This window comes from Trachypithecus francoisi, unplaced genomic scaffold (assembly GCF_009764315.1).
Source record: "Trachypithecus francoisi isolate TF-2019V2 unplaced genomic scaffold, Tfra_2.0 Lachesis_group10, whole genome shotgun sequence".
NCBI classification, from domain to species: Eukaryota; Metazoa; Chordata; class Mammalia; order Primates; family Cercopithecidae; genus Trachypithecus; species Trachypithecus francoisi.
Window position 1 is genome coordinate 76,500,994 of NW_022681455.1, and position 17,748 is coordinate 76,518,741.

General features: G+C 44.9%; 1 protein-coding gene across 1 annotated transcript in view; it reads right to left on the reverse strand.

Annotated features, from left to right (window-relative positions):
* The window catches only part of OTOA (otoancorin), an 85,947-nt gene extending 69,634 nt beyond the window's left edge, over positions 1 to 16,313 (reverse strand). The window contains exons 1-7 of the mRNA XM_033219832.1: positions 16,308 to 16,313; positions 16,185 to 16,215; positions 16,040 to 16,067; positions 13,100 to 13,187; positions 10,540 to 10,671; positions 8,251 to 8,486; positions 3,917 to 4,020 (exon numbers count right to left, since the gene is read on the reverse strand). Of these exons, the coding sequence (XP_033075723.1) occupies positions 3,917 to 4,020; positions 8,251 to 8,486; positions 10,540 to 10,671; positions 13,100 to 13,187; positions 16,040 to 16,067; positions 16,185 to 16,215; positions 16,308 to 16,313 (625 nt within the window). The remainder of the gene's footprint in view (positions 1 to 3,916; positions 4,021 to 8,250; positions 8,487 to 10,539; positions 10,672 to 13,099; positions 13,188 to 16,039; positions 16,068 to 16,184; positions 16,216 to 16,307) is intronic.
* Positions 16,314 to 17,748: the final 1,435 nt, after the last annotated feature.

The window sequence follows — 17,748 nt, forward strand, 5'->3', positions numbered from 1 at the left end:
AACGAGAAATCAACGATGTTGGGGTGACACAGGCAGACTCCTATGATCCTCTAGATGGGGACCCTGGACATTTGCCTTGCCTATATAGAGCGCTAGAAAATTTTGAGGCTAGAACCACACATTCACAAAAAACCAAGCTGAGTTGTTTATTTTTTAACTAATTACTAAGCATGAACTCTATTTCCACAGATCAATCATCCCCAAGCTTGGGATTTTCTTTTTCCTCTGTTATCCAGGCTGGAGTGCAGTGGGATGATCATAGCTCACTGAAGCCTCGAACTCTTGCCTCAGCCTTCCTAGCAGCTAGGACTACAGGCACACACCACCACACCTGGCTAATCTTTCAATTTTTTTGTAGAGAGAGGGGTCTCAGCACATTGTCCAGGCTGGCCTTAAACTCCTGACCTCAAGCAATCCTCCTTCCTCAGCCTTCCAAAATGCTAGGATTACAGGTGTAAGCAACCATGCCTGGCCAGCAAGGTTGGAATATTTTTAACAGCCACCATATCTCCAGTTCCCTCAAGGGACTTCATGAAAAATAAATAAATAAATAAGTCCCAACAGAATTAATTTTAACTCACTGTAGTTTAATAATGAAGCAAACCGTATAGGAATTTTAGAAGCAAAGTCTGTGCCTAATTAAACTCTGGCAATAAAGACAGAGAAGTCTGAAGGTTGAGTGGCTTTCTCATGGTTACCCAGTGTGAGACTCTGATTCCTGGAGGCCATAATTATGCACCAGGCAGAGGGAATTCTACTATGCATTTGAGACTTTGATTACGATCTTGTTTAATGTTCATTATGCACAAATCTCAGAGCTGAATTCCAGGAAAAGGATTGATTGGCACTCCCCATCCTCTAGCCCCATCTGCTCTCCTTATGTTTTCCCCACACAGAGCTCATTCCCATCTCAGGGCCTTTGTATTTCCTGGGATCTCTCTCTGGGATGCCCTTTCTCCAGAGCCTTACATGACTGGTTCCATCTCCTCATTTTGGTCTTGATTCAAATGTCACCCATTTGAGAGGTCTTCCCTGATTCCTTAGTCCAAGAGTTAGCAAACTGGTCCATGGGGCAAACTCAGTCCGCCACCTGTTTTTATACAGCCTGTGAGCCAAAAATGGTTTTTACATTTATTATTTTGGAGTTTTTTTAGAGACAAGGTCTCGCTCTGTCTCCCAGGCTGGAGTCCAGTTGCGCCATCATTGCTCACTGCAGCCTCAAACTCCTGAGTTCGAGGGATCCTCCCCGCCTCAGCCTCCAGAGTAGCTGGGACTACAGGCGTGTACCAGCACACCGGCTAATTCTTTTTTAATTTTTTAAAAGATGGGGTCTTGCTATGTTGCCTAGGCTGGTCTTGAACTTTTGGCTTCAAGCAATCCTCCTGCCTGGGCCTCCCAAAGTGCTAGGATTACAAGCATGAGCCACTGCCCCCTGCCTCATTTTTACATTTTTTAAATGGCTGAAAGGAAAATCAAAAGAAAAATCCTATTTGGTGACACATGAAAGTTATACAAATTTCAAATTTCAGCATCCATAAAAAAAGCTCTACTGGGACACAGGCATGCTCATTCATCTATTGACTACAGCTATTTTCAAGATGCAATGTCAGAGCTGAATAGTTGAGGCAGAGATGGTGGGCTTACAAAGCCTAAAATATTTACCTAGTCCTTTACAGAAAACATTTGCCAAGCGCTCTTCTAGTCTAAAGTACCTATAATAATCCTTTCTGACTGGGTGCAGTGGCTCATGCCTGTAATCCCAGCACTTTGGGAGGCCAAACCAGGTGGATCACTTGAGGTCAGGAGTTCGAAACCAGCCTAGCCAACATGGAGGAATCACGTCTCTACTAAAAATACAAAAATTAGCTGGGCATGGTGGCAGGCACCTATAATCTCAGCCATTCGGGAGCTGAGACAAGGGAATCACTTGAACCCGGGAGGCAAAGGTTGCAGTAAGCCAAAATTGTGCCACTGCACTCCAGCCTGGGTGACAGAGTAAGACTCCATCTCAACAAACTATTTTATTTTCTTCATAGCAGCTACCAGTATCTAAATTTCTAAGTTCTCTCTCTCTCTCTCTCTCTCTCTCTCTCTCTCTATTTACTTACATGTTTAAAATCTTTTCTCCACCAACCCTCCCACAATAAAACAATAGGGTCATAAGAGCAGAGACTTTGTTTTGTTTCCTTCTCTATTTTCAGCTATTGATAGGGGGCTTTTAAAAAGTTTATTCTGTTTACATTACTGACATTAAAGGTTAACAAATTGAAGCTATCTGAGAAATTGTTTGTACTGCTAATCTATATAGCCATTCTTTTCTATCTCTGTTTTGTTTTTGTTTTTGTTTTTGTTTTTTTGAGACAGGGTCTCACTCCATCACACAGGCTGGAGTGCAGTGGTACAATCCCAGCTCACTGCAACTTCTGCCCTCCAGGTTCCAGCGATTCTCCCGCCTCAGCCTCCTAAGTAGCTGGGACCACAGGCATGCGCCACCATGCCTGGCTTTTTTTTTTTTTTTTGGGGGGTAAAGACAGTTTCGCCATGTTGGCCAGGCTGGTCTCAAACTCCTAACCTCAAGTGATCCGCCCATCTCAGCCTCCCAAAGTGTTGGGATCACAGGCGTGAGCCACCGCACTCGGCCCCAATTTTCTTTTCTTTTCTTTTTCTTTTTCTTTTTTTTTTGAGACAGAGTCTCACTCTGTCACCCAAGATGCAGTGCAATTGTGTGATCTCAGCTCACTGCAACCTCTGCCTCCTGGCATCAAGTGATTCTCCTGCCTCAGCCTCCCAAATAGCTGGGACTACAGACACACACCACCACACCAGGCTAATTTTTTGTATTTATCGTAGAGAGGGGGTTTCCCCATGTTGGCTAGGCTGGTCTCGAACTCCTGATCTCAGTTGATCCGCCTGCCTCAGCCTCGCAACGTGCCAGGATTACAGGCATGAACCACCGCACCCGGCCCACCAGGCCCCATTTTTAAGTGTATGGTGAAGTACATTCACAGTCACATTATTGTGCGGCCGTCACCATCAGCCATATCCAGAATGTTTTGCACCTTGCAAAATCGGAACTCTACCACCATTCTAATTGCTGTCTTTATGAATTTGACTGCTCTAGGACACAAGGAGGCTTTAATCAACATCCATCAAATAAATAAATCCTGACCTACCTGCTTTGGTTGCCAGGATGCTCAGAGTTAAATTTCTGTGCTTTATTGCCTAGATTTCCTAACAAAATTCTCTTCTCTCTCTCTCTTTTTTTTTTTTTTTAGGCAGCATCTTGCTCTGTTGCCCAGGCTGGAGTGCAATGGCTGGCACCATCTTGGTTCACAGCAATCTCTGCCTCCCCGGTTGAAGGGATTCTCCTGCCTCAGCCTCCTGAGTAGCTGGGATTACAGGTGCCCACCACCACGCCCAGCTAATTTTTATATTTTTAGTAGAGATAGGGTTTCACCATGTTGGTCAGGCTGGCCTCTAAGTCCTGACCTCAGGCAATCCTCCTGCTTCAGCCTTCCAAGTGCTGGGATTACAGGCATGAGCCACCATGCCCAGCCTCTTCTCTCATTTTAATATAGATTTTTTAATACAGATTTTGAACTTGTAACCCTACTCAAGGTTCACATTGAATCTAAGTTACCATCATTATTTATATTCCACTAAAAAACTAAGACACAACATGGATTGTGAAATACAGAAATACAGATACATCATTATATCAGAGACTTCCACATGTGCAAAATGCATTAACAAAATGGGGTATGTGTTTTACTCCATAAGCCACATCAAACTGTTTTTCAAACTGGTGGGAGGTAGTAAAAATCAGAAGAGAACAACATCAAATCCATGTATGAAGCACCTCTTTTGAAGATATTCTTCCCCCAAAAAGTGATCCCACCTCCAAGTACAGGCTCACCAGTGGCATTGGAGGATGTCTGCAATATCCCACTCATCCAGGAATAGAGAGCTCTCTGGGAATGAGCCGAGGTTTTGTCGTAGAGATCTTTGAACACTGCAGATCTAAATGACACAAACACAGGCATCAATTAATAACAAGCAGGTGGGGGCCGTTTTAAAGAGGGAGTCACAACAGCAAACGTGACCCAAAGCTGTCTTGTGTTAAAACCCTTCCCTCTCCTGGATGTGGAGAAATAGGAACGCTTTTACACTGTTGGTGGGACTGTAAACTGATTCAACCATTGTGGAAGACAGTGTGGCGATTCCTCAAGGATCTAGAACCAGAAGTACCATTTGACCCAGCAATCCTATTACTGGGTATATACCCAAAGGATTATAAATCATGCTACTATAAAGACACATGCACATGTATGTTTATTGCTGCACTATTCGCAATAGCAAAGACTTGGAACCAACCCAAATGTCCATCAATGATAGACTGGATTAAGAAAACGTGGCACATATGCACCATGGAATACTATGCAGCCATAAAAAAGGATGACTTCATGTCCTTTGCAGGGACATGGATGAAGCTGGAAACCATCATTCTCAGCAAACTATCACAAGAACAGAAAATCAAACACCGCATGTTCTTACTCATAGGTGGGAATTGAACAATGAGATCACTTGGACACAGGGAGGGGAACATCACACACCAGGGCCTGTCAGGGGGTGGAGGGCTGGGGGAGGGATAGCATTAGGAGAAATACCTAATGTAAATGATGAGTTGATGGGTGCGGTAAACCAACATGGCACATTTTTACCTATGTATCAAACCTGCATGTTGTGCACGTGTACCCTATAACTTAAAAGCATAAAAAAAAAAAAACCCTTCCCTATCCTGAATGTAAATTAGTTCAACCATTGTGGAAGACAGTGTAGCGATTCCTCAAAGATCTAGAACTAGAAATACCATTTGATCCAGCAATCCCATTACCGGGTATATACCAAAAAAAATAAATCATTCTGTCACAAAGATAAATGCACATATGTTCATTACAGCACTATTCACAATAGCAAAGACATGTAGTCAACCCAAATGCCCATCAATAATAGACTGGATAAAGAAAATGTGGTACATGTATACCATGGAATACTATGTAGCCATAAAAATGAATAAGATCATGACTTTTGCAGGGACATGAATGGACCTGGAAGCCATTATCCTCAGCAAACTAACGCAGGAACAGAAAATGAAACTCCCCATGTTCTCACTTACAAGTGGAAGCTGAACAATGAGATCACATGGACACAGGGAGGGGAACAACACACACTGGGGCCTATTGGAGGGGTGGGATGGGGGAAGGGAGAGCATTAGGAAAAATAGCTAATGCATGCTGGACTTAATACCTAGGTGATGGGTTGATAGGTACAGCAAACCACCATGACACGCATTTACCTATGTAACAAACCTGCACATCCTGCACGTGTACCCCAGAACTTAATAATAAAAAATACCCCCATACACACACTCCTTAGCTATATGTAGCTATTTTTCCCATTTTCCTCTTCCCCTTCATAGCTAAACACCTTCCAAAGAATATTCCATACATGTTGTCTCCACTTCCTCACCTCTTGGTCCTTTTTGGGGGAGGTGGGGGACAACTCTGTTGAGATATAATTCACACACCTTATAATTCACCCATTTAAAGTACACAATTCAGCCAGGTGCTGTGGCTCACGCCTGTAATCCCAGCAATTTGGGAGGCCAAGACGGGCAGATCACCTGAGGTCAGGAGTTCGAGACCAGCCTGACCAATATGATGAAACTCTGTCTCTACTAAAAGTACAAAAATTAGCCAGGTGTGGTGGCATACACCTGTAATCCTAGCTACTTCGGAGGCTGAGACAGGAGAATCGCTTGAACCTGGGAGGCGGAGGTTGCAGTGAGTCGAGATGGCACCATTGCACTCCAGCCTGGGCAACAAGAGGGAAACTCTGTCTCAAAAAATAAAATAAAATAAATAAAGTACACAATTCAGTGGTTTTCAGCATATAAGATAAAGAGCCAAAGATGTTCCCGATGGCATCATTTGAGTCTCTGGATCCAGCTGTGTCTGAAGTCAGCCCTACGCCTAAAACTATTCAATTACATGTTCCATTAATACCCTTTTTGCTTCAAGCCAGTTTGAATGGGTTTTTCTGCCACTTGGGTTTACTGCTCACTCAGATAAGCAGTAACCAATCAACTCTGTCTCCAATGATGTTCTCTTCCACAACCTGAATGAATAGCGGAGGGAGGAGACACTGAATTTAAAAGGAATAGTGTAATAGCCTGCAGAGCAAAAGGGTTTCATGTATATATATCTTAATGAAAAAAACTGACACCCTAGAGAAAAGATGAGGTCAGTATACTGTCTGTTTCACCTACTGCCCTTTGGCTGCAAAAGATAAAAGGAATCTCCCACATTGTTATCATCACATTGGGCTTTTCCTTCTTCTAAATCATTTTTAGATTTAGAAAGAGTGTTTTATGGCCGGGCACGGTGGCTCACGCCTGTAATCCCAGCACTTTGGGAGGCCGAGGTGGGCAGATCACGAGGTCAGGAGATCCAGACCATCCTGGCTAACACGGTGAAGCCCCGTCTCCACTAAAAATACAAAAAATTAACCGGGCGTGGTGGCAGGTGCCTGTAGTCCCAGCTACTCGGGAAGCTGAGGCAGGAGAATCGCTTGAAGCTGGGAGGCGGAGCTTGAAGTGAGCCAAGATCGTGCCACTGCACTCCAGCCTGGGCAACAGAGCAAGACCCCATCGCAAAAAAAAAAAAAAGAAACAGTGTTTTATGGCCATAGAGTGCTACGATTAGTTAAAGGAGGAAGTTGGCGGTGGTTGCAATGCCTATGGCCCTTCAAGTCCTAGACCCAATCCTCGAATTTGGTTTACATCAAAGCACAATTTCAAGCAGGGCTGGCTGTAACCAACATACACTGGCATGGCATCTCAAAAGGAGAAAAGTCCTCTTTTTTCAATGCTCTGTCACTCCTCCTGCTGTCCCTCAAGAAGGTCTCAGTTTAGTGCCAATGAGTCTTTCAAACACACTCAGACTGTTTTTAAATCAATAGAACAAGACCCAGGTTCCAGCCTTGGTGCTGTGGACTGAAAGTTTGTGTTTCCCCAAATTTCATGTGTTGAAATCCTAACTCCCAACATGACGGTATTAAGAGGTGGAGTTTTGAGGAGGTGATTAGTTCATGAGGCTGGATACCTCATGAATGGGATTAGTGCTCTTTATAAAAGAGATCCCAGAGGGCTTGCTCACCCCTTCCACCACAAGGGGACATAGTGAGCAGGTGCCACCTATAAACCAGAAAGTGAGCCCTCACCAGACACTGAGTCTGCCAGTACCTTGATCTTGGACTTCCCAGTCTCCAGAACCATGAGAAATAAACGCTTGTTGTTTATTAGCCACTTAGTCTACGGTATTTTTGTTATAGCAGCCCAATCTGACTAATACACTTAAGCAAGCAACATATCTAGCTAGGATTTAGTGACACTTTTTTCCCACTGTATTTGTTTATGTGTTTTTTTTTGTTTTGTTTTGCTTTTGTTTTTGTTTTGATACGGAGTCTCACTCTGTCACCCAGGCTGAAATGCAGTGGCACAATCCTGGCTCACTGTAACCTCCAACTCCCAGGTTCAAGTGATTCTCCTGCCTCAGCCTCCCAAGTAGCTGAGATTACAGGCACCCGCCACCATACCTGGTTAATTTTTGTGTTTTTAGTAGAGACATGGTTTCGCCATGTTGGCCAGGTTGGTCTCAAACTGCTGACCTCATGATCCACTCACCTCTGCTTCCCAAAGTGCTGGGATCACAGGCGTGAGCTACCACACCCAGCCTAACTCTACAGATTTTAAGCTTTTGCTCCAAAACATGCATATAAACCTGTCCCCACCTGCCTTCTCCCTGCTGCGAGGTGATACCTCTTTGAATTCTCACTACAGCCCCTGAAGGATAGCATGATGAGTTAAGAAGGTGGGAGTGGCTGGTGTGGTGGCTCACGCCCGTAATCCCAGCACTTTGGGAGGCCAAGGCAGGTAAATCACTTGAGGTCAGGAGTTCCAGACCAGTCTGGCCAACATGGTGAAATTCCATCTCTACAAAAATACAAAAATTAGTTGGGTGTAGTAGGTGCCCCTGTAGCCCAGTTACTTGGAATTGAGGCAGGAGAATCGCTTGAACCTGGGAGGCAGAGGTTGCAGTGAGCCGAGATTGCGCTACTGCACTCCAGCCTGGGTGACAGAGTGAAACTCCATCCCAAAAAAAAAAAAAAAAAGTGGGAGAAACCACTCACAGGTTCTTAAAGGCATCCTCACGCAGGTCCCGAGGGAGCCGCTCTGTGATGTCTGGCTGGAGAAAGCTGCCTGAGGACCCCCTCAGCACCTTGCCCAGGATCTCCACACACTCCAGGGAGTTCATCACCTGGAAACACCTCTCTAGTGTGATGAGAAACAGGCTGCGGTTCACGCCAGGGCTCTGCAAGGCTCGTTCTCGAATCTCTCCTAAGTCGATGATGATGTCTTTCAGGTCCTAAAGCAATGAGAAAAGCCAGGGTCAGCTTGAGAACTGCCTATCAATTTAGAAGCCCTGGGAGGGACCACACATTGCAACAGTGGGGAAAGTCAGGATCACTGTTTAACACCATGCTGCTATATTGAATCTTCTAGAGCTTTCCATTCCCTGCAGAACAAAGTCAAGGCCTTTATCTGCTCCACTCACTCTGGAACCTTCCCACTCTCCAGATACACCTGACCAGCATAACTCAGGCCCTTGGTCTACCTGGAATTCTGCATCTCTCTTTTTTCTGGTGAAATCTAGCTCATCCTTTAAGGCTGGGCTCCATTGCCATCTCCTTGGTGAAGTCTCTGATCCCTCCAACTTCCTCCTTCAAATCAGATTTCCCTCCCTTATGTGCCCCCAGGTCATCTTGAACCAAACTCTGTAATGCATTAAACGGACCCAAGGGTCTTTCCTCCAAGCCCGTGGTTCTCACCTCTGGGTGTACATCAGAATCACCTGGGGAGCTTTTTTAAAGTTTGATTTTATTGTTGAGACAGGGTCTTGCTCTGTCACCCAGGCTGCAGTGCAGTGGTGTGATTATAGCTCACTGCAGCCTCAACCTCCTGGGCTTAAGCAATGCTCCCACCTCAGCCTCCCAAGTAGCTGGGACCACAGGCACACACCACTATGCTCAGCTGTTTTTTGTAGTGATGGAGTTTTGCCATGTTGCCCAGGCTGGTCTCAAACTACTGGGCTCAAGCAATCTGCCTACAACCACCCAAAGTGTTAGGGTTACAGGTATGAGCCACCATGCCCAGCCCATCTGGGGAGCTTTTGAAAAGGACTGATTGGCCTGGCGCAGTGGCTCACATCTATAACCCCAGCACGTTGGGAGGCCAAGGCAAGTGGATCGCTTGAGCCCAGGAGTTTGAGACCAGCCTGGGCAACATAGGGAGATCCCATCCCTATAAAATAAATGTTTTTAAATTAGCTGGGTGTGCTGGTGCACATCTGTAGTCCTAGCTGCTTGAGAGGCTGAGGTGGGAGGGTCACTTGGGCTCAGGATATCACTGCAGTGAGCTATAACTACACCACTGCACTCCAGGCTGGATGACAGAGAGAGTCCCTGTCTCTAAGAAAACAAAAGAAGCCTCCATTTTACTGAGCATTGACTCTACTGTGCCAAGCTTGGAGCAAACATGCATCATCCGATTAATTCTCATGACAATCTTACAGGTTAAGCCCCATGGGTACTAGGGTCAGGCATTCCCAGGTTCAAATCCCAGGGCCTCCATTATCTGTATGTCCTGAGCAAATGACTTACCTTTTTTAAGTCCCAGTTTTTGCGGTCTCAGAGGCCTTGCTTTGTGATATTCTTGGATCACTAACCTCATTTTGTGGAAATTAACTGTTTCTGTTTTTTGTCTCCCATCCAGACTGTGAGCTCCTTGAGGACAGAAGGATCTCTGTGTCCACTGGTGCCTAGTAATTTTTATTAGTGGGTGTTTATTGACCCAAACAATCAGGAGATCCTCAGATCCTCAATTAGGACCCCTCATTTCTTAGTACTCACAAAAATATGAATTAGGCCAGGCATGGTGGCTCACACTTGTAATCCCAGCACTTTGGGAGGCCAAGGCAGGCAGATCACTTGAGGCCAGGAGTTTGAGACCAGCCTGGTAAAATCTCATCTCTACTAAAAATACAAAAATTAGCCAAGCATGGTGGCACACACTTGTAATCCCAGCTACTTAGGAGGCTGAGGCACAAGAATCCCGTATACCCAGGGGGCAGAAGTTGCAGTGAGCTGAGATTGTGCCACTGCACTCCAGCCTGAGTGACAGAGTAAGACTCTGTCTAAAACAAAAATAAAATAAAAAATTATAAGGCTCTTCATTTTAACTTTGGAGAAAGTAAGTGAGAAAACTTAGATCCTAAAGCTCCCAGGGGGTTGGAGGAGGTAGAAGGAGAGAGGAAAAGGCAATAAAGGGCCAAGGCCTAAGTCAGGCTCCATTTTTTTCAATTCAACAACACCACGTGGTGCTGGACTTCCTCTATCCCCGGGATGCCAAGGGCGCCTCACCAAGCGGTCCTTCTTGTCTTCTAAGAGGCATTTCATGGCAGTGCGGAACTGCTGGGCGTCTGTCTTCCTCAGGTCCTCTAGCAGCTTCTGGGGCTGGTGCAGACGCTGCTCCAGGTGGTTTTCCATGGCTGCCTGTATTGGGGGTGTTGGGAGAGTCGGTGAGAACAGAAAGAGCAGGAGCACATGGTCAGCACCATGGCCAGCGGCCCAGCCCGGCCACCTCATTCCCTGCAGAGACCACAACTGGTGGCCAGCTGTCTGGTTGGGCCAGCTCCAAATTTCCTCATTAGCCGCTAACATGTAAAAGTGAGGGCCCAGGCGCGGTGGCTCATGCCTGTAATCCCAGCACTTTGGGAGGCCAAGGCAGGTGGATCACGAGGTCAAGAGATCAAGACCATCCTGGCCAACATGGTGAAACCCCATCTCTACTAAAAATACAAAAATTAGCCAGGCATGGTGCATGCACCTGTAGTCCCAGCTACTCAGGAGGTTGAGGCAGGAGAATCACTTGAACCTGGGAGGCGGAGGTTGAGGTGAGCTGAGGTGGCACCACTGCACTCCAGCCTGGGCAACAGAGAGAGACTCTGTCTCAAAAAAAAAAAAATCACTCATTATTTATCTGAAATTCAAATGAAATTGGACATCTGTTTTTTGTTTTTGTTTTAGAGACGGAGCCTTTCTCGGTTGCCTAGGCTGGAATGCAGTGGTATGATCATAGCTCACTGTAACCTCAAACTCTTGGGCTCAAGCAATCCTCCTGCCTCAGCTTTCCCAGTAGCTGGGACTACAGGCCACGCCATCACACTCAGCTAATTTTTTGTTTGCTTGTTTGTTTGTTTTTGTAGAGACAGGGTCTCACTATGTTGCCAGGGCTTGTCTCCAACTCCTGGTATCAAGCAGTCCTCCCACTTATGTCTCTCAAAGTGCTGGGATTACAGGCATGAGCCACCATGCAGAGCCACATCTGTATTTTTATTTGCTAAATCAGCAACACTTCTTCTGGGCCTCAGTTTTATCTGCAAAATGGAGGCAATAAGAGAACTTACCACATAGGGTTATTATGAGGATTCAGTGTGTAAAGTGTTTTCGATAGTGGCTAGCACACAGTAAGTGCTCAATAGTGCCAGCTATTATTCTCTATCTTGACCAAGGTGAATAATGGCTTACTTAAAGCCTCACCCCTAAAATGAAAGGTCCTGTGGGTAGAATCATGACTGTCTTGTTCTCTACTGAGACCTCAGTGTCTGGAGCCATGCCTGGCAGAAAGCAGTTGTTAACTCAGTAGATATTGAATGAACAAATGAATATGGTATATACACAGGAAGAGATATATCAGGTTAAAGTAGATACATCTCATGAGTATCCATTACTGCTAGAGAAAGGGGGCAAGCATTGCTTCTCCTTCAGTTGTCCTGACTGATGAAGAGAAAGAAAAGCAGATGCCATGTGGGGCCAACAGCCACCTCCAGCTAATGGGTATCCTGGGACCTGGCAGACAACAAGCTCTCTGAGTATATTTGTGACATCAGTGTTGGTTGATGTTTCCATTTTCATTAAAACGTAAGTGAAAATGGAAACAATGAAGACATATGTCAGAACTTTATTCATTAATTAATGACATAAATGGACTTTTGCTAAACTGAATAATTGTTTCTCAATACTGAAAGAATTTTTCTCCAATTTTCTGTGTTATCCACAGTGTAATGAAAAAGACACAACATGCCACACTAGGCTAATAGTCGGGCAGGTGCTGTGCAGTTCACCGCAGTCACCACCGCAGGCATGAGCCCTATTGCCCCTTAAGGCAAATATCCTTTGCCACCTATCAACATGCTTGTGCTATTGTTTTCATTACAGTAGAGTTAAAAGAGGAAAAAATACATTTCTTGGACCCATGGTAGAAAGACTGATCACTATATCCAAATATCCACTCTCTCACTGCTCTTCATCAATTGAACCCTTCAACTTTTAGTTGGGTACATGTCTCCTTTGCAGTAAGATGTGACTATTGTGTGTGAGCCAAGCTAATGTGTGCAGAGGGAATTGTGTAACTTGCAAGTCATATCCTCAGAAGAGAAGAAGCTTACCCTTGTCTTCTTCTTCCCACCCTTCCCCTGGATTGGAGAAGGGGTGTGGTGTTTCCACCACATGGGCAATAACTCCCCAGGAGATGACAAAGCAAAAAGACAAAAGGTACCTGGGTCCTTGGATAACCTCATGGAATAGAGCTGCCTTTTCTCTGTGGCTCTCCCACTTAGCTCTGGACTATTATATGAGAAAGAAATAAACTAAACTGTTTGAGCTGTTGTCCTCTGGGGGTCTTTTTGTTACAGCAGCTCAGCCTATACCCTAATATATCATGTTTCCATCAAAGGTGGGAAAATGAAAGAAAGACAAAATATCTTATATCACGTTTCAAGAAGAACTGGACAGAACACTTTTCCTTGCAGAAGTAAAGACTGTCTCTACATCCAGCCCACTTCTCCAATTTACCTGGCCCCTGAGTTTGCAATCCCTGAGCACTGAGATGGGAACATAAAGATGGGTCTCAGGTACACACCTGCAGGCTGGAGATGGTGAAGGCAACATTCCGGGAATTCAGATAGGCCAGGACTCTGTGGGACAGGTCATCCGTCCACACGTGGGAGCTTCAGTTGAAGACAGATGGGAAAAGATCACAATGACAGATTCTCCTACAAGCACTACTGTACTAGCTAAGTGCCCAGGGGACAGGTTGGGATGGACCAGGGGTGTTAGAAACTTTGTGCTTGGAAGTGGGAGGTTTCTCTTTTCTTTTCTTTCCTTTTTTCTTTTCTTTTCTTTCTTTCTTTTTTCTTTTCTTTTTTTTTTTTAACAGGGTCTTGCTCTGTTGCATGATCACGGCTCACTGCAGCCTCAATCTCCCCAGCCCAAGCGATCTTCCAACCTCAGCCACCCAAGCAGCTGGGATCACAGGTGCATACCACCACACCCGGCTAATTTTATTTTTTCTAGAGACGGGGTTTCACTATGTTGCCCAGGCTGGTCTCAAACTCCTGGGCTCAAGCAATCCTCCCACCTCTGCCTCCCAAAGTGCTGGGATTACAGGAGTGAACCTCCATGCCCAGCCTGAAGTAAAAAATTGCTTAACCAGGCACAGTGATAGAAGAGTTTCCAATTCTAGGAATCTGCCTGGATCCCATTCTCTCAAAGCCAATTCCCAAATTTCTAAGCTGTATGCAATATTCTAATTCCCATAACAATCTACTTAGATTGACTACAATCCAAACTGATTGAGTTAGAAAGATATACATTTAAAAAGCAGATGCTAGGCATACCATGAGAGGCTGGAATAGCATAGTTAAGAGTGTGGGCTCCAAACTGGATTTGAATCCTAGTTTCATCACTTAGCTGTGTGACTTGAGACAATTTGCTAAATTTTTTGTGCCTCAGTTTCCCTTTCTATGAAATATGGCTAACAACTGTGAGATTAAAATTTGTTCACACATGAAAACTTGTAAGGTAGTGCCCAACACACAGTAAATGCTCATGAATAGCCTTTTCTTTTTTTTTTTTTTTTTTCTTGAGACAGAGTCTCACTCTGTCACCCAGGCTGGAGTACAGTGGTGCAATCTTGGCTCACTGTAACCTCCGCCTCCTAGGTTCAAGCGATTCTCCTGCCTCATCCTCCCGAGTAGCTGGGATTACAGGTGTGCACCACCACACCCAGCTCATTTTTGTATTTCTAGTAGAGACTGAATTTTGACATGTTGGCCGGGTTGGGCTGGAACTCCTGGCCTTAAGCGATCCTCCCAACTTGGCCTCACAAAGTGCTGGGATTACAGAGGTGAGCCACCATGCCCAGCCTATGAATAGCCTTTGGTAATCTTTTGTTTGTTTGTTTGTTTTGACACAGAGTCTCACTCTGTTGCCCAGGCTGTAGTGCAGTGGCTCAATCTTGGCTTATTACAACCTCTGCCTCCTGGGTTCAAGTGATTCTCCTGCGTCAGCCTCCCGAGTAGCTGGGACTACAGGTACGCAACACCATGCCTGGCTAATTTTTGTGTACTTTTAGTAGAGACAGGGTTTCATTATGTTGGCCAGGCTGGTCCCCAACTCCTGACCTCGTGATCTGCCCACCTTGGCCTCCCAAAGTGCAGGAATTACAGGCATGAGCCACCGTGCCCGGCCTGTAATCTTATAAAGAGACAGATGAATGGATGGATGGATGGATGGTTAAATTAATAAATACAATACTTAGACTGAAAGCACACATCCGAAAGTATCCATTGGTGTTATCTTAGGGAAAGGAGTAGCTATGGGGATCTTTCACTTCAACATAACTGGGTATCTCTGACATGGGGCCCCAAGACCCCTATTTCTTCTCCATCATAGTACTCATCATATTAGAACTGTTTATTAATATTGGCATTTCCACACTACCTACCTCCCTGCCCCATGTCCCTGGTATATCTCTATATGCAGCTTATAGGGCAAAAGTAAAGGGAATGGGTCCTGGAGCCAGGCCACTGGTTCACATCCCAGTTGTGTGGCCTTGATTTACCCTTCCTGGACCTCAGTTTCACTGTTGTGTGCAATGGGATAACTACAGTGCCTACCTTGTGTGGCACTTGTGAGGATTAGATTGTTTCTATACCAAGCACTTAGTAGAATACCCACTACACAGAAAGCACTGAATAAATTTCAGCTCTTAGGCGGGGCACGGTGGCTAACACCTGTAATCCCAGCACTTCGGGAGGCTGAGGTGGGCAGATCACCTGAAGTCAGGAGTCTGAGACCAGCCTGGCCAACATGGTGAAAACCGATCTCTACTAAAAATACAAAAATTAGCCGAGTGTGGTGATGGGTGTCTGTAATCCCAGCTACTCAGGAGGCTGAGGCAGGAAAATTGCTTGAACCCTGGAGTTAGAGGTTGCAGTAGTGAACCAAGATAGCACCACTGCACTCCAGCCTGGGCAACAAGAGTGAAACTCCGTTAAAAAAAAAAAAAAAATTGGCTCTTATGCTAGAGTGAGGAGGAATGATGTCTGTGGAGCAAGGGTGTTGACTTTTAAAACATTGTACATTGATTGACATTTTTTGTAATGAGCACATATTACTTTTTACAATTAAGAGACTTCCATTAAGAATTTTTATTAAGGCCGGGCGCGGTGGCTCAAGCCTGTAATCCCAGCACTTTGGGAGGCTGAGACAGGAGGATCACGAGGTCAGGAGATCGAGACCATCCTGGCTAACACGGTGAAACCCCGTCTCTACTAAAAAATATAAAAAATTAGCTGGGCGAGGTGGCGGGCGCCTGTAGTCCCAGCTACTTGGGAGGCTGAGGCAGGAGAATGGCGTGAACCCGGGAGGTGGAGCTTGCAGTGAGCTGAGATCTGGCCACAGCACTCCAGCATGGGCGACAGAGCGAGACTCCGTCTCAAAAAAAAAAAAAAAAAAAAAAAAGAATTTTTATTAAAAATCTATCCCATCCCTTCCCCTCTCCTCTAGGGCAGGTTACCTTTGAAACTGTATGAGATCCAGCAGTGCTACAATGGGAATAAAATGAAAAGACATCGTTAAAAGGAATCATTCCAGAGAGATCACAGCCGCATTCTGTTTGAAATTCTTAGAAGAAGCAAGTGGAGACCGAGGGGGCACATTACCATTCAGATAGCTTCCATCTATTATTTCTTCCTAAAAGGCAAAGAGATAACATCAAGTATAACATCCAAAAGTTGGCAATTCCAGTAGAGGGGATTCTGATTAAGAGAAAATAGAATACTCACCGCCATTTTTTGCAACAATGGATGCAAATCTGTAAGAAAGCCATTGAATGTATAACTAGAATTGAATTGTGTGACCTTCAAAACTACAAATACGGGTTAGAGGAAAAGCCCCAGAAAGCCACTCATAAAGGAAATTTTTAGTGAATTTGAATTATAACTGTCCATTCTGAGAAAACAGTGGCTTGAAAAATCCTCTTAGAATAATCCTGAAAAATCATACATGCACACATTCACCCCCCCCAAAAAAAACAACTTACAGCATCATGTACCTAATGTATCTATCCCACCACATTCCCTAAACTGTGTGGAAACCACAAAGGGTGATTCTTCCCTCAGGACTTACCCTGCCTGGAATTTGGCACTGTATGACTCGACACTTCATGACTCAGAAAAAGGAATAGGAAAAGGGAGTATGTCGTGGGTTCCTGAGACATTCTCCTGTAGTTAATTTAAGCATAGAAGTGATTCAGGTTTTAAAATATATATATATATATATACACACACACACACATATTTATATATGTATATAAACATACATATATATATAGACATTTAGAAGACAAAAGGAAAACCAAGTAGACCCAGAATCCCTTGAAATCTTTTTTAAAAATAATTTTAAAATTCACCTACTTTCCTCCATCTAAACCCGCATTCTAGTCTAAGACACTACCATCTCTCTCCTTGGTGACTACAATGGCCTGTTTATCTTACCACTACCTCTGACTCCTCTCAATCCAGCAAAAAGGCATGGTCAAAAGTAGACTCTGGGCCAAGCATGGTGGCTCACACCTGTAATTCCAGCACTTTGGGAGGCCAAGGTGGGTGAATCACTTGAGGTCAGGAGTTCGAGACCAGACTGGCCAACATAGTGAAACCCTGTCTCTACTAAAAATACAAAAATTAACTGGGTATGGTGGCTCATATCTGTAGTCCCAGCTACTTGGGAGGCTGAGACAGGAGAATTGCCTGAATCTGCGAGGTAGAGGTTGCAATGAGCCAAGATTGTGCCACTGCACTCCAGCCTAGGCAACAGAATGAGACTCTGTCTGAAAAAAAAGTATAGACTCTATTTTATCTGCAAGAAATGTATATACAGAATATAAAAACTACTCTTATAATTAAATAAGAAGATATATAAGCCAAGGGGAAAAAATGTTAAAACAATATGAAGTTGGCCAGGTACAGTGGCTCACACCTCACACCTGTAATCCCAGCACTTTGGGAGGCCAAGGCGGGCAGATCATGAGGTCAGGAGATCAAGACCATCCTGGCTAACATGGTGAAACCCCATCTCTACTAAAAATACAAAAAAAATTAGCCGGGCGTGGTGGCACACGCCTGTAGTCCCAGCTACTTGGGAGACTAAGGCAGGAGAATGGCGTGAACCCGGGAGGCGGAGTTTGCAGTGAGCTGAGATCACGCCACTACACTCCAGCCTGAG